General features: G+C 43.7%; 1 protein-coding gene across 5 annotated transcripts in view; it reads right to left on the reverse strand.

Moving 5' to 3' along the window:
- LOC121004861 (rap1 GTPase-GDP dissociation stimulator 1-like) overlaps positions 1 to 24466 on the reverse strand; it is a 354733-nt gene that overhangs the window by 21223 nt on the left and 309044 nt on the right. For 4 of the 5 annotated variants that reach the window (XM_040437255.1, XM_040437258.1, XM_040437256.1 and 1 more), the window contains one exon: positions 20825 to 20959. The exons of the other annotated variant lie outside the window; for it this stretch is intronic. In XM_040437255.1, coding sequence (XP_040293189.1) covers positions 20825 to 20959 — 135 coding nt within the window. The remainder of the gene's footprint in view (positions 1 to 20824; positions 20960 to 24466) is intronic. 5 annotated transcript variants of the gene reach the window in all.

Below are 24466 nucleotides of genomic sequence, written 5' to 3' on the forward strand. Positions count from 1 at the left end.
ATAAAACCCGTCTGATCCGGATGGATCAGACGGTGAACAACCCCCCTTAGTCTATTTGCAAGCACTTTCGCTAGTATCTTGTAATCGGTGTTAAGTAGCGAAATAGGGCGATACGCCCCCTCCTCTGTCTTATCTTTATCTTTCTTCAGGATTAAGGAAATGGAGGCCTCCCTCAAGGAGGGGGGGGAGTGAACCACTCCTCCAAGATTCATTAAACATTTGCAAAAGAAGAGGCAATCCTCTGATGATTCAGAATTTATATCTGAGAAAATCTCTTCTTCATCTGAGTCCGGTTAACCCAACTAGTCTGAGGCCTGTGATCTGTGGGAGGTAGACTGCCAAGGAGAGGATGCAAGTAATCTCAAATCCACTACAGCCTTCACTTCTTCCTTAATGAGACTTTTAATGGACTCTAGGAAGGAAGGAGATTCCTCAGTAACTATTTTTTCCATGCATCTAGGACATAGAGACTTTTTTGATTTTGATGGAAGTGTTTGCAAATTGTGCATTTTTTCCAACCAAATTTCTTCCCTGGATGATTTAATGGTGCTGGTCTCTCTGCCTTAAGAATGCTAATAAAACTAATCAGGGCCAGAAGGGACCATAAGAAAGGAGTCCCAGCACCAAACACCAGTGGGGAAGAAATAAAAGCATTTTTTCTTTTTTTTACAGGAAGATTCATATATCACTATATGTATAGTGCCCAACACCTTAAGAAACAGCAAAAATAGGCATGGGAGGAGGCTTACCAGACTCTGGGCTGAAGTAGGATCCAAAGTCTTGCAGGGAAGATCAGAAGAGTCAGAAGGAGCTAACATGGTGAGGTACGCGTGCCTAGTAAGAGGGTAACAGACCAAACCACCGAATGCTCCATGCTTCTTCCTCCTGGCACCTTAATATCCGCCCGGCCTCCGACGTCATCCAGTCCGGAAGTGAAGTATCAGAGCCAGGAAACAGGATTCTTGCGCCCAGAGAACCCAGGCCTGTTCGGATGCATGCTCTTCGGATCCCTCGTTCGTCAGCAACAGGCCATAGTTACAACGGATGCCCGGAGCTGCCTTCATGGAAGGACTTATGCCAAAAATAACGGAGAAGAGAGCCAGAGACCCCTTATACCTCTGTCCTCTGCGCAGGACCTCCCATTCTGGGGCAACCAAACAGGCCGTGCGCTATAGTGAAAAGGTTCCTGACATGAGCAGGAGAGGCTACTATGTGACCAAGAGGACAGGAAATAACAACAACAACAACTGAAGCAGGTAAAGGGATGTGCCTTTTAAACTTGAACTTCTGAATGGTTTCCTGTCCTGGCGAGGCAGGGACACCCTCCTGTGAATGCCGTTGTGGAGGCGCTGGAGAAAATATTATTTCAGCGTCGTCATTCATATGAAAATTAGGGATGAGCGAATCGACTTCGGATGAAACATCCAAAGTCAATTCACATAAAACTTTAGAATGAATGTAGTACAGTGGCTCACCATACCTCAGTGTTGTCACTGTCAGAGGACACGGTGTCTGCATTCGCTCACTGGGAAACTTTTGAATCCTCAAGAAATGTCATCAATATTTTTTTCTGTGGGGGTCTGACACTTGGCACTGCCATCAATAATCTGTTTCAAGAAACAGCTGTGCTCCAGTAAGTGCTATGGCAAGCACATAGACAATGTGACCAATGAAAGTGATGTCATTGGCTGGCTTAGAAAACCCCTTTAATGGAAGGAGCTGTGCACATTCATTTGCTGCCTGGATGTAGAGGTTGGTGGCCACTTCTCTGGAGCTTGCCTTGGACCTGCACCTATCATACATTTATGGCATATACTGTGAATACTCTGGTCTTCATTTATCAAAACAAAAGCTGTTGCTGCCCATAGCAACCAGTGAGAGCTCAGATTTATTTCTTAAACAGCTCTGATAAAATGAAGGCTGCACTGAGAGGTTAATGCGGGCAACAAAGACCGCTTTTCTGCTAGACAGTTTTGATTAGTTTGGCCCTGTATGTGTTAAATGATCTATTGGATAAGCCCCCCAGAGCGCCTAGCTTGGGGGAGACATGGGGGCACATACACATATAGGGTTAAGTATATTATTTTGGGGGTTTTGGTGTCTCTTTTTCTTCTCCCCCCCCCCTTTTTATTTTCACAGGTAAATCTACCTCAGGAAGAATTTTACCTGAGACCGGTTTGTGCCGGATTTAAGTGGTCCTAAGGAAGAATACAGGTCCCTCCTGATTGGCTGTCCGCGGTTGCTGGGGGAGAAATCCAGCAACTTGATTTGTTGGGGAGCGTAGCGGCAGGAAACTGGCACCTTTATATTGCGGTATTTCGCTGCAGTGAGGTGCCAGTTTGAAGAGGATCGTGACCTGCGCTGGACCTGCGGCTGAAGACGTCCTGGAAGACTTACTCTGGCAGCTGATCCTGAGAGCCGAGTCCGCCGGCGGTGAAGAATGGCTCAGGAGCTGTTTAAGTCAAGCGCCGCCGGTGGCAGTGGAGCTGGAAGAAGAGAGCCCAGCAGCGCCGTTGGTATCGGCAGAAGATGCGGCGGCCTGTCAGCGGAGGGAGGGGGAGTTGTCGGCGCTTCCTGTCAAAAGAGCTAGGAAGTCTGGGACCGCCTATACTCCTCCTCCTGAGGCGGGGCACCGGCAAGTGGGAGCAAGAAGACGCGGCATCGGTCCGCCAGGCAGGAAGACTACAGGACACAGAGTTGCCAGCCTTCAGTGGAGCAGAGAGGATGTCGCAGAGGAGCACCGACTAGTGGGCGGAGCTACAAGGTCATGTGATCCGCCTGCTTCAAGGGTCAGAAAAGGAAGGAGCGGTGTGGGACCTTCAAGTAGCCAAAGTATCTTGGGGCAGCTTGTTGAGGGGCTCCCTCCTCTGGGGGTTGAGCCACCTCCGAGCCCCCATGGAAGATTGAAGACAGCCTCTGGTGTGGTCCAGGAGGAACATATGGATGGTGAGAGCTTCAATGTATCGTCTGTGTCTGAGTCCACGCTGTTGTCTGGGCTGGTTAAGCTGCTGGCAGAGGTTGCTAGCAGGCAGGTGCCCACACAGCGTCTGACGTATGGATTAATAATAAGAAGCAGGTTGCTACTAGCAACGCTGCAGTTAGTTCAAGGCCAGTGTTGGAAAAAGGTTTTGGAGTTAATGAGGTGTGTGTCAAGGAAGCAATGGTTTGTGAAGTGTCGCCCCTGGGTTATCATTTGGCTTCCGGTATTAAAGATGATCTTTTTTGAGAATTTTGGAATTTTTTGAGAATTTTAATGGATCAAATTGCTGGCAAGAGGAGTTTGTGGAGAAGGATGCTCTGGGTTTAGTCACAGACGCAGCTGGTAGCTGTGGTTATGGTGCGTATTGGGATGGCAGGAGGTCGGCAGAGGCGTGGCCATCTTCCTGGAGTGACAATGGGGTAACTCGTAATATTGTGCTTCTAGAATTTTTTCCGGTTCTTGTCTCAATTGTTTTATGGGGAAGTCATTTTAGGAATAGAAGGATTTTGGTAAATACAGATAATAAAGGCGTGGTATTTGCAATCAATACACTGTCATCAAAGTGTGATTTAGTAGTTAAATTGCTGAGACATTTTGTGCTATGTTGTTTGAAGCTTAATATTTGGGTTAAGGCTAAATATGTTCAAGGTAAATATAATATTTTAGCGGATTCTCTATCTCGTTTCCAGTTTGGCAGATTTCGGGAACTAGCACCAGAAGCGGAGTTGGAGGGAATGCCGTGCCCTCGCCATCTTTGGGATCTGTTATGGGATTGATTTCAGAGTCGATCAAACAGTCGGTAGCAGAAAAAACATGGCTTGCTTATGCAGCCGCATTGCGGGACTGGGTATTATTCTCTAATTCATTGCCCAGTGAAGTTGATGACCTTGGTTGTGGTATGTTATTTATGGCTAGTCTATTTAAAAGAAACTTTTGACGATTGCAGGAATTTCGTTTTTTCATAAGTTGTCAGGTAAGAAACCGTTATTAGCTTATTTTCCTATTAAACAAATGCTGAAAGGTTACCGTAAAAGTTTCTCGGGTATTGATAACAGGAGACCAATATCAGTTGAATTATTGAGGAGTTTGTATGAAATTTTGTCTTCCGTTTGTTTGGATTCATTTGAAGTGTTGCTTTTTCGGACGAGTTTTATTTTAGCCTTTTTTGCAGCGTTAAGGATTAGTGAATTGGTTTCCGCCAGCCGTTCTGTATGTTCTGGTTTAAAAGTGGAGGAGGTTGTCACAGTCGTTACCTCTGGCTGTGACCTTCCGTCCTTGCTCGTTCGGCGCTCCTCGCTGAAGTTTTGTTTCTGTGTGCTATTTGTGGTTCTGTATGGGTTAACTCCCCTGTGTTCCAATTAAGAGTTAATCCTCTGTCTGCTCCATGGGTGTGGCTTCTCTGCTGCACCCATGGAACCTGTATATAAGGCTGAGGTTTCCTCAGTTCTGGGTCAGCTCTCCTGGTGTGTGTTGTCTTGTCCTGCTCCTGGTTTGTACTCTCTCTCCCATGCTGCTGACCCATGGGATCCGTGTCTGTCTGTCTGTGCTCTGTGGGTTTCCCTACTTGTTCATTTATGTCCTTTCCCGTCTTCTTTGACGTCCTTTTTCCTGTCTTTCTGTTATCTGTTCTGCCAGTTATGTTTTAGTTACTTATGTTTGTTATTCATATGTCTCGGTTCAGCAAGCGCCTAGCTGCAGAGTGCTATGCGCAAGGCCATGCAGTATACCACTGGTGGAGCAAGTCTTTCTCTGCTCATTGTCACTCCTGTTTCCTTGCTATGTATTTCTGCTTGTGTTATTAGTTGCCCTGTTTTGTATTTGCCTGTCTGTTATGTTTGCCTATGTGCCGTCGGTACCTTCTGGTACCTGTTGTCCATTTGTTCCTGCTGTCACTGTCTAGTTCACGCTCCAGAGTGGACCCTGGCAACTTCCTGTGGCAAAGTCTAACCCTACCATCTAGGGCTCTAGTGAATACCAGGAGTTGCTTAGTCCCGCCCCTCTGGAGTATTACTAGACAGTTGCGCAGTGGGGGTTTTCTCCCACTGTGCTGACGGTACATATAGCTCATGTTTTGTCTTTGCTGCCTTCCCTGGTTTTTGTTTATGCAATAAACTCTTATGTGTCTCTCCTGGGACCTCCAACTCGTGTCAGAGGTGGTAGTTAATACTGGTTTTGTTTAAATTTTATTGAAGCCTTCTAAGACTGATCAATATGGGAGGGGCAGAATTATAAGGTTGAACGAGTGGGTGGGTGCTTCACTTTGTCCAGTCGCTATGGTTTGTGCTTGGCTTGCGGTTCGTCCTTTTGGTCCGGGCCCCTTTCTAATTCAGAAGAATGGTTTCCCCCTGACTAAATTTCAATTTAGTTCAGTACTTAAGAAATGCTTGATGGCGCTTGGGCTGAGCTCTTTTAAAATTTCTTCACATTCGTTTAGAATTAGTGCAGCGACTGAGGCAGCTAGGTTCGGGTTGGATGAAGCTGTCATCAAAAGGATAGGTCGTTGGGATTCTCATAGAGCTAGATTATATGTTAGGCCGGATTTATTATTACCAGACTAAATTACTTTCTATTTTTTCAGGAAGTCATATAATTGTTTGGATTATTGGCCATTCGTATGTATTCTGGGCACAGAAGAGAGCAGAGAAGAGAACGTACACTGAGAACTTATCTTTCGATTGCTCATCTTTGCAAGTGTTTTGGCAGGGTATGAGGGATGGGATGGAGCAGTGTTTTACGTGGCCTCATCCTAACATTTTAATTTTACATGTGGGTGGGATGCAGAAGAAGAAAGAAGATGAACCTTTGGATGGCGCTGTCAGCAGGAGTCAGAAGCCGGTATGTATTGATAACACAATACTTTTTTTATTTTCAGTCAACGCGTTTCAGGGGCGGAGAGCCCCCTTCATCAGGACAGTATACAATATAAAACAGCATTCACATGCGGCGGTTATTTGAACTAAAAAAAGGCGCGTGAGGCCAAACAGAGGTGGAGCAAGGGGAGGGGGGGGGGCGGGGAGTGGGTGTGTATATAAAACTATAGAGAGTTGTCGACGGGCACTCCGCTGTTTACTGATCCTTTAAATATATATATGGAATGGACCCGATGTGTTTTTGGAACGAGAAAATAGAGTAGTTATATATTGGGTTGCTCTGGGATATAGCAATGCTGTAATGGTTAAAGATTGGGCCGTATTTAGATTTGGGCCGTATTTAGATTGCTTGAGGACGGATCGGTATATACCGATCCCTCCTAAAGCAATCTAAATACGGCCCAATCTTTAACCATTACAGCATTGCTATATCCTAGAGCAACCCAATATATAACTACTCTATTTTCTCGTTCCAAAAACACATCGGGTCCATTCCATATATATGTTTAAAGGATCAGTAAACAGCGGAGTGCCCGTCCACAACTCTCTATAGTTTTATATACACACCCACTCCCCGCCCCCCCCCCTCCCCTTGCTCCACCTCTGTTTGGCCTCAACCGCCGCATGTGAATGCTGTTTTATATTGTATACTGTCCTGATGAAGGGGGCTCTCCGCCCCTGAAACGCGTTGACTGCAAATAAAAAAAGTATTGTGTTATCAATACATACCGGCTTCTGACTCCTGCTGACAGCGCCATCCAAAGGTTCATCTTCTTTCTTCTTCTGCAACTCACTTCTCCCCGACGAATGCTTCCAAGGCACGGGGCTGGAACCTAGGCAGCAGCGCAGGCACCCCGCACGCTGATCGGGAAAATCAGCACATGCTTCATATAGGTGTTGTGACTCTTCACAACATCTTCTGGTAAGAGTTTTTATTTATCTCTTGCACCTATTATTAGACAATACCACACATGAGGCGCTGCCTCCTATCTCGCTTTTATCTTCACATGTGGGTGGGAATGATTTGGGCAAAATTAAAACGTGTATGTTATTATGGAAAATGAAGTGGGATTTGTCGCTATTGAGATGTATGTTGCCAGACACTTTTTTGGTATTTTCTGAAATAGTGCCTCGCTTGGTTTGGTCATTTAAAGAATATTCCTTTTGTGAAAAAATTTGTAAAAGCGTTAATAGAGCCATGGATAAGTTCATGCCTTTGCTTGGCGGAATGTCTTACAGGCACGTTGACCTGGAAGGATGGGTTGTAGGTCTTTTTAGGTCGGATAATGTGCACCTGTCCGAAATTGGAATTTACATTTTTAATTTAGGATTGCAGGGCGCTGTTGAGAAAGGGCTGCAATGCTTGTGGGGGGCCTCACCTTTCTAAGGCATGGCGTGTGGGATTTATCACTCAGCTACACCTGAGTGGATTGGGGTTTTTAATGGTTAATTATTTATTTATGCTAATTTATTGAGTAATGAATATTATGGTAATTTAATGGGTATCTCATAATAAAGCATTGCAGCCTTTTTTATCCAACCTTGAGCCTGCTGTTTTTTATTTCTTGTTAAGTATTGATAAGTTATGATTTGGTTTATTGTGTGTAGTGTGCCTCCATGTTTAAATCATTTTTTAAATACATTTTTGTGATGTTATTTTAAATTTTTCATGTCACTATCTATAAAAAATAAGCTACTACAGATTTCACACTAGCTGCTAATCCTTATAATAGACGCCACTTCTTGTCTGTACAGATCGCTTTTCATCATTATCATCACAGGCAGGATTACAATGACTGATATCACCTATATATAGATAGCAGAGGATCCACCATTCACAATAGGTGATTGTCAAAGCTTATCTATTCCTTCCTTGTACAATGCCCTTCGTACAGGTCACATAGCATGCCTAGAAAACTCTCCCATAGAAGTCAATGAGGTCTCCCCCTGACCACTGTGTCTATGGCCCATGGGGCTGCCGTAAAGTATATCTCTAAATGCTGTGAGGCAAGATGGCAGTCCCATAATTATGTTTAGGAGGTAATAAAAATCTGCATTCAGAAAATAAAAACAGATTAGAAAAAGAGGAGATGTGTCTCCTTTAAGTAGTAGTAAAACATTTCAGTGATACATCCCCTTTAAAGGGGTTCTGCACTTTGTTTAAACTGATGATCTATCCTCTGGATAGATCATCAGCATCTAATCGGCGGGGGTCCGACACCCGGGACCCCCGCCGATCAGCTGTTTGAGAAGGCAGCGGCGCTCCAGTAGTAGCCCGGGTGTCGGGCTCCCGCCGATCAGTCGCCGATGATCTATCCAGAGGATAGATCATCAGTTTAAACAAAGTGCAGAACCCCTTTAATCATTTAAGACTATTGCTATTCAGACATGGAGCTTCACTATCTCCCAGCTGGCCACATGCTGGTCACTTGTATTCCTTTTATTGAAATGAGAAGAACAATGAATGACAATCTCCTACAGCAGTGACCCCATCCTCCTATCTATGGATCCCAGGCCTGGCTGTACGAGCTCTGAACTATTATAAAAAAAAATGCCTTTGATTTGGTAATTATTTTTCTTGAACGCTTCATAAGGTAATTGATGGATTACATTGTATGTGTCCTTCTGCTGTGCCCGATATGATGGATGACTCGCTTAACACTCCTGTTTACAGCATTTTCCGATTACAAGAAGAAAAATCTCTTCTAATGCGTTTCTTCTCCCTCTCGGTCTTCTATTGTCCTAATAGATTTGAGACGTTTCAAAATCTGACAATAGTTCAATCAAAACTGCTTTGGAATCAATACATGTAAATCCCTTAAATTGAGTTACAAATCGAGAGGACGTGCCACAGCGATATAGGAGTGTTGGAAAAGTAAAGCATTTTAACCCTTTTATTCCAGATCAGCATCTGAAATTGATGAGGCTATGTGATTCCTTAAAGGGAACCTGTCACCGCCAACCAACATCCCAAGCCGGCAGCAGTACCTTAGAGTAGCCAGCAGCATGTTTGTAACGTTCATCTTCTTCCTGCACTCAGATGAAGCAGAAGCTGTAAAAACGTTCTTTAATCCCTTGCAGGCGCCCTTCTCTAGTCAGGCTTGAAGTCATGGAGGCAGCGGCCTCCTTGCTTCAAGTCACGGTAACCACGCCCCCTTCCCTGTGACTGACAGCCGGCAGTTCGGCAAAGCCAGCTGAACTGTCGTGCATAAGCACTGTCAATCACAGCGAAGGGGCATGGAAGGGGGCGTGGTTACCGTGACTTGAAGCAAGGAGGCCGCTGCCCCTGTGACTTCAATCCTGACTAGAGATGCGCCGGCAAGGGGATTAAAGATCGTTTTTACAGCTTCTGCTTCATCTGCCTGCAGGAAGAAAATGATTGTTACAAACATGCTGCTGGCTACTCTCAGGTACTGCTGCCGGCTTGGGATGTTTGTTGGAGGTGACAGGTTTCCTTTAACACAAAGCAAATTTACCAGACAAATGTGAATGTGAGACATAATTTGGCAACACAGTGATATTGGCTGCAACAGTGTAACCAAAGATCGCAGTGTAGCTGGGCTACCATACGAATTGGGTCGCAGTGTGACTCACATGTTTGCTGCGACGGCGAAATGCGAATTGTAAAAAAATCTAAGACTGCTGTATTTTTGCGATTCTCATGTCACGGTTGCAGCAAACGTGCAAGTCACACTGCAATGCTATTCATTCTTGTTGCAAACCCTGCTACACTGCAATACCTGGGCATGACAGAGATACGCAACATGTGTCACACCCAAAATCGCCATGTAGCCATACTGTAAATCAGTCTAATAAATAAGGTCCTTCTGAAGTCAGTATGTCATTCCATTGTGGCTGGAATCATGGTATCTTCCACTCATCGTATTTCACCGAACTGGTATACGAGCAAGTAATTTCTAACATTTTGATGCTTGGTCGTGTGCCTGGCTTTGGCGATATGTGGTACGTTTTTGACCTATGGATACTTTTTGGATCTATAGCCGTAGTAAACATTAGCCCCATGGTGAAGTGTGGTTTTGTCTGATATACAGTGGATATAAAAAGTCTACACACCCCTGTTAAAATGTCAGGTTTCTGTGAGGTAAAAAAAATGAGACAAAGAAAAATCATTTCAGAACTTTTTCCACCTTTAATGTGACCTATAAACTGTATAGGTCACATTAAAGAGGGAAGAAAAAATATGCAACCAAGTGTGCACACCCTTAAACTAATACTTTGTTGAAGCACCTTTTGATTTTCTTACAGCACTCAGTCTTTTTGGGTATGAGTCTATCAGCATGGCACATTTTGACTCTTCTTTGCAAAAACACTCCAAATCTGTCAGATTGCGAGGGCATCTCCTATGCACAGCCCTCTTCAGATCACCCCACAGATTTTCAATCGGATTCAGGTCTGGGCTCTGGCTGGGCTATTCCAAAACTTTAATCTTTTTCTGGTGAAGCCATTCCTTTGTTGATTTGGATGTATGCTTTGGGTCGTTGTTATGCTGAAAGATGAAGTTCCTCTTCATTTTCAGCTTTCTAGCAGAAGTCTGAAGGTTTTGTGCCAATATTGACTGGTATTTGGACTGTTCATATATCCCTCTAGCTCAGGGGTGTCAAACTCAAATTCATCGGGGGCCGCATCAGCAGTTTGGTCACCCTCAAAGGGCCGGTTGTATCTGTAGGACTATGTGTCCACTCTTTATTATCATAAATTATTGTCACTGCATTCAATTATTACTGTTTTTTGTAATAATGTAAGTAATAACTAGCTCTGAAAGCAGAAACATAGTCAGAATAATGGCAAGTAGATATTCAAATGTACAATTATTGTACAATTTATTGAAAAAAGATTTTTGGTAACAGACAGTAATTTATATATTTTTTTAAACATCTGTGGATGACGGACACTGTTATGGGGGGATCTGTGGATGACGGACACTGTTATGGGGGGATCTGTGGATGACTGACACTGTTATGGGGGGATCTGTGGATGACGGACACTGTTATGGGGGGATCTGTGGATGACGGACACTGTTATGGGGGGATCTGTGGATGACGGACACTGTTATGGGGGGATCTGTGGATGACGGACACTGTTATAGGGGGATCTGTGGATGACGGACACTGTTATGGGGGGATCTGTGGATGACGGACACTGTTATGGGGGGATCTGTGGATGACGGACACTGTTATGGGGGATCTGTGGATGACGGACACTGTTATGGGGGGATCTGTGGATGACGGACACTGTTATGGGGGGATCTGTGGATGACGGACACTGTTATGGGGTGATCTGTGGATGACGGACACTGTTATGGGGTGATCTGTGGATGACGGACACTGTTATGGGGGGGATCTGTGGGTGACGGACACTGTTATGGGGGGATCTGTGGGTGACGGACACTGTTATGGGGGGATCTGTGGGTGACGGACACTGTTACAGGGGGGGGGGATCTGTGGCTGGCACTGTTACAGGGGGGGGGATCTGTGGATGGCAGTGTTATATATGTGCCATCCACAGACCCCCCACCCCATAACTGTGCCATCCACAGATTCCGTGTAAACCCCCCCCCGCCGCCGCCTCCCCCCCCCAGTATACAAATATAAAATGTATTATTGAATTAAAAGTTATTAAACATGCCCCCCTCACTCCTAATTGTACCGTATATCCTAATTGCTTGTGTATAATGCCGGCAGGCAGGACGGGCGGCCGACGCGTCACTCACTGATGTCACTTGCCTGCGCCGCCTGCTTCATTCATAAAGGAGGCGGTGCAGGCACGTGACATCAGGGAGTTACGCTGCCGCCCGCCCAGCCTGCCTGCATTCTACACAAGCAATTAGGATATACGGTACAATTATTTCCTGTGTGGAACGGCCGGCGCCGCTAGAGGGCAGACGTTCTCTGGCTTGTAGGCTGCCGCGCATGCGCTGAAGAGGCAGCTTTCTTGTGTCCAAAAAAAAAAAAAAACGAGAATAAAAGGTGAAGGCTGGCAGCCGGCGGCGGCTGCGCAGGCCACATGACGAGGTCTGGCGGGCCGGATTCGGCCCACGGGCCTTGTGTTTGACACCCGTATAGAGTCTAGCTTAACTAAGGCCCCAGTTCCAGCTGAAGAAAAACAGACCCAAAGCATGATGCTGCCACCACTATGCTTCACTGTGGGTATGGTGTTCTTTTGGTGATGTGCAATGTTGTTTTTGCGCCAAACATATCTTTTGGAATTATGGCCAAAAAGTTCAACCTTGGTTTCATCAGACCATAACACCTTTTCCCACATGCTTTTGGGAGACTTCAGATGTGTTTTTGCAAAATGTAGCCTGGCTTGGATGTTTTTCTTTGTAAGAAAAGGCTTTCGTCTTGCCACTCTACCCCATAGCCCAGACATATGAAGAATACGGGAGATTGTTGTCACATGTACCACACAGCCAGTACTTGCCAGATATTGCTGCAGCTCCTTTAATGTTGCTGTAGGCCTCTTGGTAGCCTCCCAGACCAGTTTTCTACTCGTCTTTTCATCAATTTTGGAGGGACATCCAGTTCTTGGTAATGTCACTGTTGTGCCATATTTTCTCCACTTGATGATGACTGTCTTCACTGTATTCCATGGTATATCTAATGCCTTGGAAATTATTTTGTACCCTTCCCCTGACTGATACCTTTAAACAATGAGATCCCTCTGATGCTTTGGAAGCTCTCTGTGGACCATGGCTTTTGCTGTGGGATGCGACTAAGAAAATTTCAGGAAAGACCAACTAGAGCAGCTGAACTTTATTTGGGGTTAATCAGAGGCACTTTAAATGATGGCAGGTGTATGCTGACTCCTATTTAACATGATTTTGAATGTGATTGCTTAATTCTGAACACAGCTACATCCCTAGTTATAAGAGGATGTGCACACTTATGCAACCACATTATTTAATTTGTTTTGGTTTTCTTCCCTCCACCTAAAAGATTTCAGTTTGTTTTTAAATTGAGTGGTACAGTTTATAGGTCACATTAACCTCTTCAGGACCCTGCCTTTTTCACCAGGCCATTTTTTGCAAATCTCACTTTATGTGGTGATAACTTTGAAACACTTTTACTTATCCAGGCCATTCTGAGATTTTCTCGTCACGTATTGTACTTCATGACAGTGGTAAAATTTAGTAAGAAAAAATAAATTTTTATTTATAAAAAAAATTAAAAATGTACCCAAAATTTGGAAAAATTAGCAAATTTCAATTTCTCTACTTTTATAATAGATAGTGATACCTCCAAAAATAGTTATTACTTTACATTCCCCATATGTGTACTTCATGTTTGGATCATTTTGTGAATGCCATTTTATTTTTTGAGGACGTTAGAAGGTTTAGAAGCAAATCTTCAAATGTTTCAGAAAATTTCTAAAACCCACTTTTTTAGGACCAGTTCAGGTCTGAAGTCACTTTGCGAGGCTTACATAATAGAAACCACCCAAAAATGACTCCATTTTACAAACTACACCCCTTCAAGGTACTGATTTTACAAACTTTGTTAACCCTTTAGGTGTTCCACAAGAAGACTAGATGGGCCAAATGGTTCTTATCTGCGACACATTCTATAATCAATGGAAAATGGAGATAAAATTTCAAAATTTCAAATTTTTTTGGCAGATTTTCCATTTTAATCGATTTTTTTCCAGTTACAAAGCAAGGGTTAACCGCCAAACTAAATTCAATATTTATGGCCCTGATTCTGTAGTTTACAGAAACACCCCATATGTGGTCGTAAACTGCTGTACGGGCACACGGCAGGGCGCAGAAGGAAAGGAATGCCATACGTTTTTGGGAAGGCAGATTTTGCTGGACTGGTTTTATGAGTACCATGTCCCATTTGAAGCCCCACTGATGCACCCCTAGAGTTGAAACTCCAAAAAAGTGACCCCATTTTGGAAACTACGGGATAAGGTGGCAGTTTTGTTGGTGCTATTTTAGGGGACATATGATTTTTGGTTCCTCTATATTACACTTTTTGTGAGGCGAGGTGACAAGAAATAGCTGTTTTGGCACCGTTTTTATTTCTGGTTATTTACAACATTCATCTGACAGGTTAGATCATGTGGTATTTTTATATGGACGCGACAATACCAAATATTACTTTTTTGGTTGTTTTGTTTCAGTTTTACATAACAAAGCATTTAAAAAATATATATATTTTTTAGTGTCTCCACATTGATTGGCACTATTTTTAGGTGTGTATGACTTTTTGATTGCTTGCTATTACACTTTTTGTGATGTAAGGTGACAAAAAAAGGCTTTTTTTTACACCTCTTTTATTGTATTTTTTTTTTTATGGTGTTCACCTGAGGGGTTAGGTCATTTGATATTTTTATAGATCAGGTTTTTACGGACGTGGCGATACCTAATATGTATACTTTAAGTTTTACACAATGATTTCATTTTTTAAACAAAAAAAATCATGTTTTAGTGTCTCCATATTCTGAGCCAGTTTTTGGGCTATTATCTTAAGTAGGGTATGATTTTTGTGGGATGAGATGATGGTTTTATTGGCACTATTTTGGGGTGCGTATGACTTTTTAATCGCTTGCTATTACACTTTTTGTGATGTTAGGTGACAAAAATGCCTTTTTATACACCATTTTTATTTCTATGTTTTTTTTACGATGTTCACCCGAGGGGTTATGTCATGTGATGTGATTATATTCTGAGCCATAGTTTTTTTTATTTTTTGGGCGATTGTCTTAGGTAGGGGCTCATTTTTTGCAGGATGAGGTGACGGTTAGATTAGTACTATTTTGGCAGCCATACACCTTTTTGATTGCTTGGTGTTGTACTTTTAGTGATGTAAGGTGACAAAACAATTGTTTATTTAGCACCATTTTTATTTTATTTTTTACGGTGTTCATCTGAGGGATTAGGTGATATGTTTATAGAGCCAGTCGATACGGACACGGCAATACCTAATATGTCTACTTTTCTTTTTTCCCCTATTTTTTTTTACTTAAAACTCTTAATTTTTTTGGGGGGGAACTTTCTTTTTTCAACTTTTTTTTGCTTTATTTTTGCCCCACTTTGGGACTTCAACTCTTGGGGGGTCTGATACCCTTTACAATGCATTACTCATACAGCTTCCTGCCTGTGAGATCCAGTGGGCTGGATCTCACAGGCTCTCCACCGGAAGGCAGCCCCGATGCCTAAGGAAGGCATCGGGCTGCCTTCCATGCCATCGGGTGCCTGTCACAGCAGAACGGGGACCCGATGGCAGCTCCGATCCCCGCTCGACAATCGCACGTGCCGCGGTCAGCGCTGACCGTGGTACATGAAGGGTTAATACGCCAGCATCGGTGATTTCACCGATGCTGGCGCATGCAGCAGAGGTCCGTCTATCAGTGACTGCCGGACGCCTGCTGCGGATCAGGCGGGCGCAGCTCCTGCACCCGCCCGATCCCCATGAAGTACATGTACGTCAAGGGTCTTTAAGTCCCGCAAAGAAATGACGTACATGTACGTCATGAGTCCTTAAGGGGTTAAAGGTGGAAAAAGTTCTGAAATGATTTATCTTTGTCTAATTTGTTTACAGCACAGAAACTTGACATTTTAACAGGGGTGTGTAGACTTTTTATATCCACTGTACATGTCACATCTTGAAATTAATTTTCAGGGTACAGAGATCCTTTTGGAATGTGTTATTTGGCTATATAGGCTACATTATCTTTGATATCCTTTTGCAGTATGCATATTTGTATGCCCACCCTGTAATGTGGCTCATGGCCTTTTATCAGAGCTTTCTGTGACTAATTTATGTTTCTGTCCCCCCATTAAGGGACTGGTTAGGGCACATTCAGGTAGGTTCCATTGCAATCCCTTTTTGCTGTGGCTATCCTTCTTTAGATAGGTACTGTAGCTACGGTTCACATATGGTTAGCTCTCCTCTGTTCATTGTTTTGGTTGTGGCAACTCTGTTATTTTTAATTATATACTAAAGGTTAAAGGGGTTTTCCATTCTTGGCACCAACAACCCCTATGGTCCTAACCTGAGCCCCCTTAACAAAGAAAAAAAAAACTGTCCATGCTCCCACCGCTTCTCCTTTCCTGGTCAATTCTGGTCCTCACAGATAACAGTGCCTTGAATAATAAGTCACTGGGAATGGCCAGGAGTGGCCATGTATGTAGAAGCAGTGGGGCTGCGGACAGATGAGTGTTTTTTTTTTTTTTTGTGTTATTTATTTTTTATTTTTTTAAGGGGCACAGGTTAGGACCATAGTTGTTGTCAGCTCCATGGCTGGACAACCCTTTTAAGTTTTAGAGTAGGTCTAACTGTGAGCTTTTAATAAGTGGGGTTACTAACGTCTTGTACAGTGCATTTGGAAAGTCTTCAGACCCTCTCACTTTAACATTTTGTTTTGTTGCAGCCTTGTGCTAAAATGAAAAAAATAAAATAAATGCAAGTTTTCCCCAATTCAATCTGAACTCGATACCCCATAATAAGAAATTTGCATGGACATAAGTATTCAGACCCCTTGATATGACACTTAAAATTTGCCTCTGGGGACATTGCTCATCTTTGAGATCTTTCTACACCTTGATTGGAGTCCCCTGTGGTAAATTTAGTTGAGGGAGCCTAGTGGAGCATTGCCGACAGGGAGGAGAAGGAGCTAAAAGCCAGTGCAGAGAAGCAGATAACTAAGCTTCCCCTTACAGGTCTGGCCAGGTCTTGCACAAACCCCTTTAAAGGTAAAATTTTTAGAATGGCAATAAAATAAATCCCCAAAATATTAGATGTAGGTTTATTTAGCAAAAAGCCATTTTGATCTGTATGCACTATAGATCTAATAAGCGTTGTCTACCTTGTTGCCAGAATACAAATAATTCATAACAACATTCTAAACTTGCAAAGCATTCCTTGAGTCCAGGCTCAATGCCATAAATGTATGGTGCTAGGCATGATGGGGTTAAAAAGTATGTGCTGGGAAAAGCTTGCATTTGCACCTGATGTATACATACAGTAAGTGATTTCTCAGTATGAAGAACTGGAACATGATTTATACCTTTTTTGAAGAAATGTGCTAAGAAGTGAATATTCAAGCATCACTGTAAATGGGTTTTAGCCAATGATATTTCCATTCACAGACTGCAAGCACACATCTTGAAATTCGTAAACAGCTGTAAACACTTTTTTTCTTACACAAAGATTATGCTAAAGTGTTATTTACTGTGACTCCAAATGTCTGACCAAATAATTCCTGTTTATTTCCATGTTAGTTAGTGTTGAGCAAATCGAAGCATCTGAAGTGGAATTCGATCTGAACTTTAGGAAAAATGATATTCGCAATGAATCCGAATTTCCTTACGCTTCATGGTAACACCGTTTTTTTTCCTAAAATGCTGGCTACACGTTACAAAGTGAAAGTAAGAAGCCCGTGAATGAGAGATCACCCATAATGCTGTGCAGACAGCCAATCAGCAGCTAGCCAGCCCCTGTGATGTCACAGCTCTTTAAAAGCCTCATTACACGCGGTCTGCACCATTTCACTGTGTGCTGAGCATAGGGAGAGACGTGACAAGTGCTAGGGGCAGTGTTGCTAAAATCATTTAATTGTGCAATATTGGATAGAAAGAGTGCACGGACACTGTAGGGAGAGCATCGCGAGACTGCAGGGACAGTGCAGGGACTGTAATCTGAAGCTGAAGGGATCCATAAGAGACAGTGCAGTTTGCATCAATCCCTGTGTAGTTCACAGATCTATCTAGTTAAACAGTGTCCTCCTTGTTTAATAGATGAGCATTTCTATTAGGCCTTGATTCTCAAATTGGGGGTGAATTAACTGTCTTGTTCTACTGTTAGAGGGGTGTCCCTCTTGTTTATTGCATAACCAATTCTATTAGGCTTTGATTCTCAAATTGAAGTGAATAACCTGTCTACTTCTACTGTTATTGGGGTGTCCATTTGTTTAATATACAGTGATCCCTCAAGATACAATGGCCTCAGGATACAATATTTTCAACATATAATGGTCTTTTCTGACCCATCGTAAGTTAAAACTAGAGTCATCATACAATGCCTCAGACTCAGATCCAACTAATCAAGGTCACTTCTCTGGTAAAATAGCTGTATTAGTTGCTAGTTAGCAGCTATTCCTGATTGTTATATGTAAGGACTTGTTTTATCTGTCTTAGTTATCTGCTTATTTTTCTAAAATCTTAATTTTCTAAAATCTTGATTCTAAAATTGGGGTGAATAACCTGTCTTGTTCTATTGTTAGAGGGGTGTCCACCTTGTTTATTACATAAACAATTCTAGGCCTTGATTCTCAAATTGGGGTGAATAGCTTGTCTACTTCTACTGTTAGTGGGGTGTCCAGATTGACACTGAAGAACGTATTTTACATATACATTTAGTGTTATAGTACAGTATGTCCAACAGACAGTTGCCAAAGGATTAGGCAGTGGCAAAACTGTTTGGAGCAGTCAGAAGTAGCAGCAGAAGGGGGGATAGTAGCAGCAGCCACAGCAACTGGCCAGAGCTGCTACTGTCATCCAGAAGTCTTGTTTTCATGACCAATCCTACTGTCCTGGAATGGTTGACTCGGTCTTCAACATCATCTAGGCTGACAGACACCCACAGCAGGAGTCGGTGAGTTTGTCTGACACCACACTTAGTTGGCATGGCCCAGGTTAAAGCTCTGTGCCCTCACCTGTTCTGAACCTGCCTTTCCTTTGCTTCTCCTTCTGCCAGGCAAGTAATGGATCCGGCCGGCTCTGCTCACCTTTTAAGCTGGGAAGATATTAATGAGGACAGTCAGCAACTACTGGCCAGCCCAGATTTGGAGGAGAGTCTGCTGCTTACTCCTGTTAGGCATGCAAGTAGCAATGATGACAGTCACGTGGGAGCAGGTGTCGTCAGCTGTCAGGGACACGACCAGACAGTAGTGGATGATTGATGATGTAGCCGATTGCACATGGGAGCCGGGTGGAGTGGGGGCTTCATCATTATCTTCAACAGGGGGTGAGGGTGGCAGGCTCCCTGTGAGACAGGGGCATGGTGACAGTGTGCGGCTAAGCAGGGTGAAAGCGTGGCCGTGAGCCAGCAGGGTGGCGGCAGTGTGAGACCTGGAGCCAAACGTGCCCTTGGTGGACAGTCTGCTACTCAGGAGCCTACTCTGGAAACAACTAGCGATGCATGGCTTCATAGAGGCAGTTGCAGGCAGTCAGCATGGAGTGGTGGGAGTAAAATTCCATACTCGCCGGTGTGAGAATTTTTATCATCGAGGCTGTATGTAGGATCTGTGGGCAGACGGTGCAATGTGGCCAGGGTGCCAATGTTGGCACCACAGCTCTGCATCAACACATGGAGCGACACCTTAAAGAGGCCTGGGAAACCCTTGGTTCTAATGTAGTTGTACAGGCTGACAGATCTTCCAGTCTCCTACACCCCTCCTCCAGCAGTCAAGGCTCCACCACCTCAGCAGAAGGGAGCTGTGTTTCCTTCCCATCATCTACTGGTCCTGATGCTCCTACTCCTTGTCAAGCGTTTTGCCAGCAATTAATTACCTAGGCGATTGCAAAGAAACAACAGAATGCCTTCACTCAACCAGCGGCTCAGAAGCTGAATGTGCTCCTGGCCAAGTGGCTGGAGCTACGATTCCTCCCTTTCCATGTGGTTGACTCTGCGCATTTCACAGAAATGATAGCTTGTGCCGAGCCAAGGTGGAAAGTCCCAAGCCGTCATTACTTATCTAAAAAAGCTGTACCAGCCCAGCATATGTACATACAGCAGAAGGTGGGTCAGTCTTTGAGCCTATTGGTGTCTGGTACAGTTCATGGCAGTGTCGAGGTGTAGAGCTGTAACTATGGTCAAGGACAATATATATCCTTTCCGGCTCACTGGGTAAATGTTGTTCATGCCCAGGAACATCAGCAACTTGGCCAGGTGATGGCAATGCCACCTCTGTGTTCTCATGCAGTAATTCCGGTGCCAATGTCTTCCTCTGCCTACTCATCCTCCACGTAATGCTCAGCCTCCACTGTAGGCACAGTTCTGAGTGGTCCTCCAGCATACCACCTATGCAGAGCATGGCAGTGTCACACTTTTCTGCACTTAGCCAGCCTGGGTGAACCGAGTCACACCAGGGAGGTACTGCTTTGCGTCCTTCATCAAGAAATCAAATCCTGGCTGTCTCCTTGCCAACTGAAGATCGGAATCATAGTCACTGATAATGGGAAGAAAATTCTGTTGGTGCTGCATCAGAGAGCGCTGACCCATGTACCCTGCAAGACTACGGGTTGAATGATGTCATTCCACTCCTTCACATCCTGGAACGGATGATGATAAATCTGGCTGGCCAGGGGACAGGACACGTGGCGCCCTTATCTCAGTCACCTGAATCCTGTGGGGGATGAACTGGTGGAGGAGGAGGATGAGGAAGAAGAGGAGGACATTAACGCCCAGGAATTGTATACAGAAATAGGTGGTTTATCTGCCCAAGAGACAGGAGAGGAGAATGAGGAGCTGGAGGATGACGAGGAAGACCAGGCAGATTACCCTAACAGACTATGACAGTATGCAGTGGATATTAAGGCAGGGAATCCCTCCAATTCCCTTGTGCAAATGGCCAGCTGCATGCTGAGTTGCTTGTGTAGTGATAGCCACATTATCACAATTCGGGAGAGGGATGACTACTGGCCCTCCATAATGGGGGCATTTTTTTTTCCATCTTCTAGGAGAGATGATAAACTCAACTACTGTACTATCGAGACATCCAATGTAGTTGGTTGGTCGCTGCTTATGTGCGCCCTTGCCCATTCTCATGAAGGTCTGACCGGGGGGACTCTCTGCGCTCACACTCCACTAAGTGAACGGGTGTTTAATGAAGCAAGTTTTTGGGAAAACTTCGGGGAAGCGTCTGAACCGAATTGTTGAAAACTTATCTCTAATAACCATATTTTAAAAGCTGTTTATCCCTTTGTACATCATATTAAAAAGTACTTTACCTGGTATGGCCAGATTCCGCAGTGCACTGAGAGCCGCATGTTGTACAGCAACATCTCCATTCTCCACGTGTTGTTCCAACAAGTCTAAAAGTTGGTGAACTACACCAAGCTCCACCATTCGCATGCAGTTAGTATCTGTAAAAATCATAAATCTGGTTAAACTGCTAATTTCTGCTGCAAACGTCTACACTTGTACATTTTATGAATTTGAAAAACAATATTTGTGCAGCCAACTGATTGATGTTTTCAAATGTGCTCTGTGAATCAGGGCGGTATTGGTTGACTTATCAAAAGCCCAAGAAGGGTGGGGGTCTACATTCTTAAAGGGAACATGTCATCAACTTTATTTTGCCCTTACGACAGCATAAATTTGTGAGTAAAAGTAAATGGTTACCGAGATCCATCATCATAATCATTGCTGCCTGGGCTGGGAAGAGTCATGGCTATTCATGAGTTTCTACTCTCCCCACCTGCTGATGATTGACAGTCTTCTCTCCTAGAGAGAAAGGGAGAAAACTAGGAGGGATTACCAATCAGGAGCAGGTGGGGAGGGACAGCAGAAGCTTATAAATAACCATGACTCTTCTCAAACAGCCAGACTCTTTTCCAGGCCCGGGCTGGGCTTCCATAATGGAAACTCTTCTGCTTCCCATTATACCCGGTAGTTATTATTTTGGTTGTCCTTCATTAAATGAAATCTATTCTCCTGACCAAAGTCAGACAAGTCACCAGCTACAGAAGGCTTCAGATGCATACTGATGATGTTTCACAAGAACTTGTGTATTTGAGTGAACCAGATTATCGACATGAGAAGAGCATCTTGCCTCAGGAGTACAAGGAGCAGAAATATGTACTGTGCTGCTTTATATTAGCGTAGGTACACCTGTAATTTTGTCTAATGTTTGCTTATCAAATACTAGCTACTTTAAAGGGGTTCTTTCACAAAACATATTCTACATTTTTCAGACCAGCACCTGGATCTGAATATTTTTGTAATTGTATATAATTAAAAAGAATTAGTATAGCAACTGAGTTATTCAATAAAATCTCTCTGTATAGGGCCATCTGCTCTTTTGTTCTTTTTCTTATTTCTCTGGGCTCTTGTTAGATACAGGGCCTTTGTTAGAAAGAGAATATCAAGTGTGTGTCTGATTTTCATTTTTTTACATTAATAGTGGGATAACACTTTTAAATCGGAAAAATAGGAAATGTCTATCATTGGCCATAAGTAACAATATTTATAACCTTGTCTAAATAATGCAACAACGAATACAATCATTGAAGGATTTTCAACAGTTTTGGATATTAAACTGCACTTTTATGAATTTTATAGCTGTAGATAATTATTCTGGGGAGATGTCAATTTACACCATGATACAAAGCATATTCACACTTCACATCTTTTTCTACACATATGATCATTTTTATTTTTTGGCCATCACTAACTCCTAATCTGCCCCCACACATTAAACATCACCGCCAGTTCTTACTGGTTCAGGCTTTTCAATCTCCACTGTGTGAAGATGTCAGATGCTTAATCTTAGTCTAGTTGGGACAGCCTAATGGAAGCGAGCACCCTTTGTAACAATTTACAAGATGATGACATATCTATCAGCTCTGATGTTAAATGCTTCTTCACTCTTTGAAGGTAAAGAATGGAAAATAGGTCACTGCTCTCATCCATACCCAGTCCACAGTCACTACTCTTTAACTTACAATTGAAAACCACAGTGCCCATGGGAACTGTTAGATCCTATGTACAAAGTGGAAAAGAGGACTCACAGTAAGGGGAAAGAACATACATTACAGAAGATACATTATATAAAAGAATAGTTAAACTATTTTTCAACTGTGAACAACAGAGGCGCAACCATAAGTTTCTTCAATACTGTTCATTTTTTAGTGCCCTCAGTTACATATGTAAATATACATGCAGGATTGTAATAGCAATGGTTGCCGCATTAACACATAAATAGTGATTTACCGTATTTTTCGCTTTAGAAGAAGCACCCGATGATAAGACGCACCCCAGATTTTACAGTAGAAAAATAAGAAAAAATATTTTTCATCAGACCTCATATCAGCCCATTCAGAGCCTTATAAAACCTCAGATTAGCCCATCAACACCCCCAATCAGACCTCAGATTAGCCCATCATTACCCCAGACCTGAGATTAGCCCATCAGTACCCCCAGACCTGAGATTAGCCCATCAGTACCCCCAGACCTGAGATTAGCCCATCAGTACCCCCAGACCTCAGATTAGCCCATCAGTACCCCCGGACCTCAGATTAGCCCATCAGTACCCCCAGACCTCAGATTAGCCCATCAGTACCCCCGGACCTCAGATTAGCCCATCAGTACCCCCCAGACCTCAGAATAGCCCATCGGTACCCCCAGACCTCAGATTCGCCCATCGGTACCCCCAGACCTCAGATTCGCCCATCGGTACCCCCAGATCTCAGATTAGCCCATCGGTACCCCCAGACCTCAGATTAGCCCATCGGTACCCCCAGACCTCAGATTAGCCCATCGGTACCCCCAGACCTCAGATTAGCCCATCGGTACCCCCAGACCTCAGATTAGCCCATCGGTACCCCCAGACCTCAGATTAGCCCATCGGTACCCCCAGACCTCAGATTAGCCCATCGGTACCCCCAGACCTCAGATTAGCCCATCGGTACCCCCAGACCTCAGATTAGCCCATCAGTACCCCCAGACCTCAGATTAGCCCATCGGTACTCCCAGACCTCAGATTAGCCCATTAGTACCCCCAGACCTCAGAATAGCCCATCAGTACCCCCCAGACCTCAGAATAGCCCATCAGTACCCCCAGATCTCAGATTAGCCCATTAGTACCCCCAGACCTCAGAATAGCACATCAGACCTCAGATAAGACTAAAATAAAAAATCATCTTACCTGTCCTGCTCCGCGGCTCCTCTTCAGCTGTTACGCTCCCATCTTGCCGGCCTGCGCTGCACTGTCACATGACTGCGTGCAGCGTCAGGTCATAGTGCGCGCACTACGTCCTGACTCTGTACGGGGTCAGGACAGTGCAGCGCAGGCCAGAAAGATGGCAGCGTGACAGCTGAAGAGGAGCCGTGGCACAGACCAGGGAGGGTAAATATTACCTGCGCTTGCGGCGCTTCGCTCCCCACTCCTAATACATACTAGTGAGCACTTCCATAATGGAAGCGCTCACTAGTATTTGTTTTATAAGACGCACGGACATTTTCCCCCCACTTTTGGGGGGGGGAAGTGCGTCTTATAAAGTGAAAAATACGGGTATTTACTCATCACTATATGTGCATGCATGCTTTATTTTATTATTTTCTGTTGGTTTTATAACACAAACATATTAAAAACAAGATTAATATAGATTATTATTGATTATTATTAACCCCTTCCTGACACATGATTTTATTTTAATTTTTTTCGTTTTTGCGCTTTCAATTTCCATTCTCTGACCTTCCAGAGTCACAGTTTCATAGAAGACCAATTAATCCATCAGTATGAAATGTGGAAGGAAATTGGAATTAACCCATGAACAAAGGGAGAATATATAAACTTCACGGAAATGTATATACTGTATATACCGTATGTTGTTTTTTAATAAGTACTTTATTTTGTACAAAGGATTTTA

Source organism: Bufo bufo, chromosome 6 (genome assembly GCF_905171765.1).
Source record: "Bufo bufo chromosome 6, aBufBuf1.1, whole genome shotgun sequence".
Lineage (NCBI taxonomy): Eukaryota > Metazoa > Chordata > Amphibia > Anura > Bufonidae > Bufo > Bufo bufo.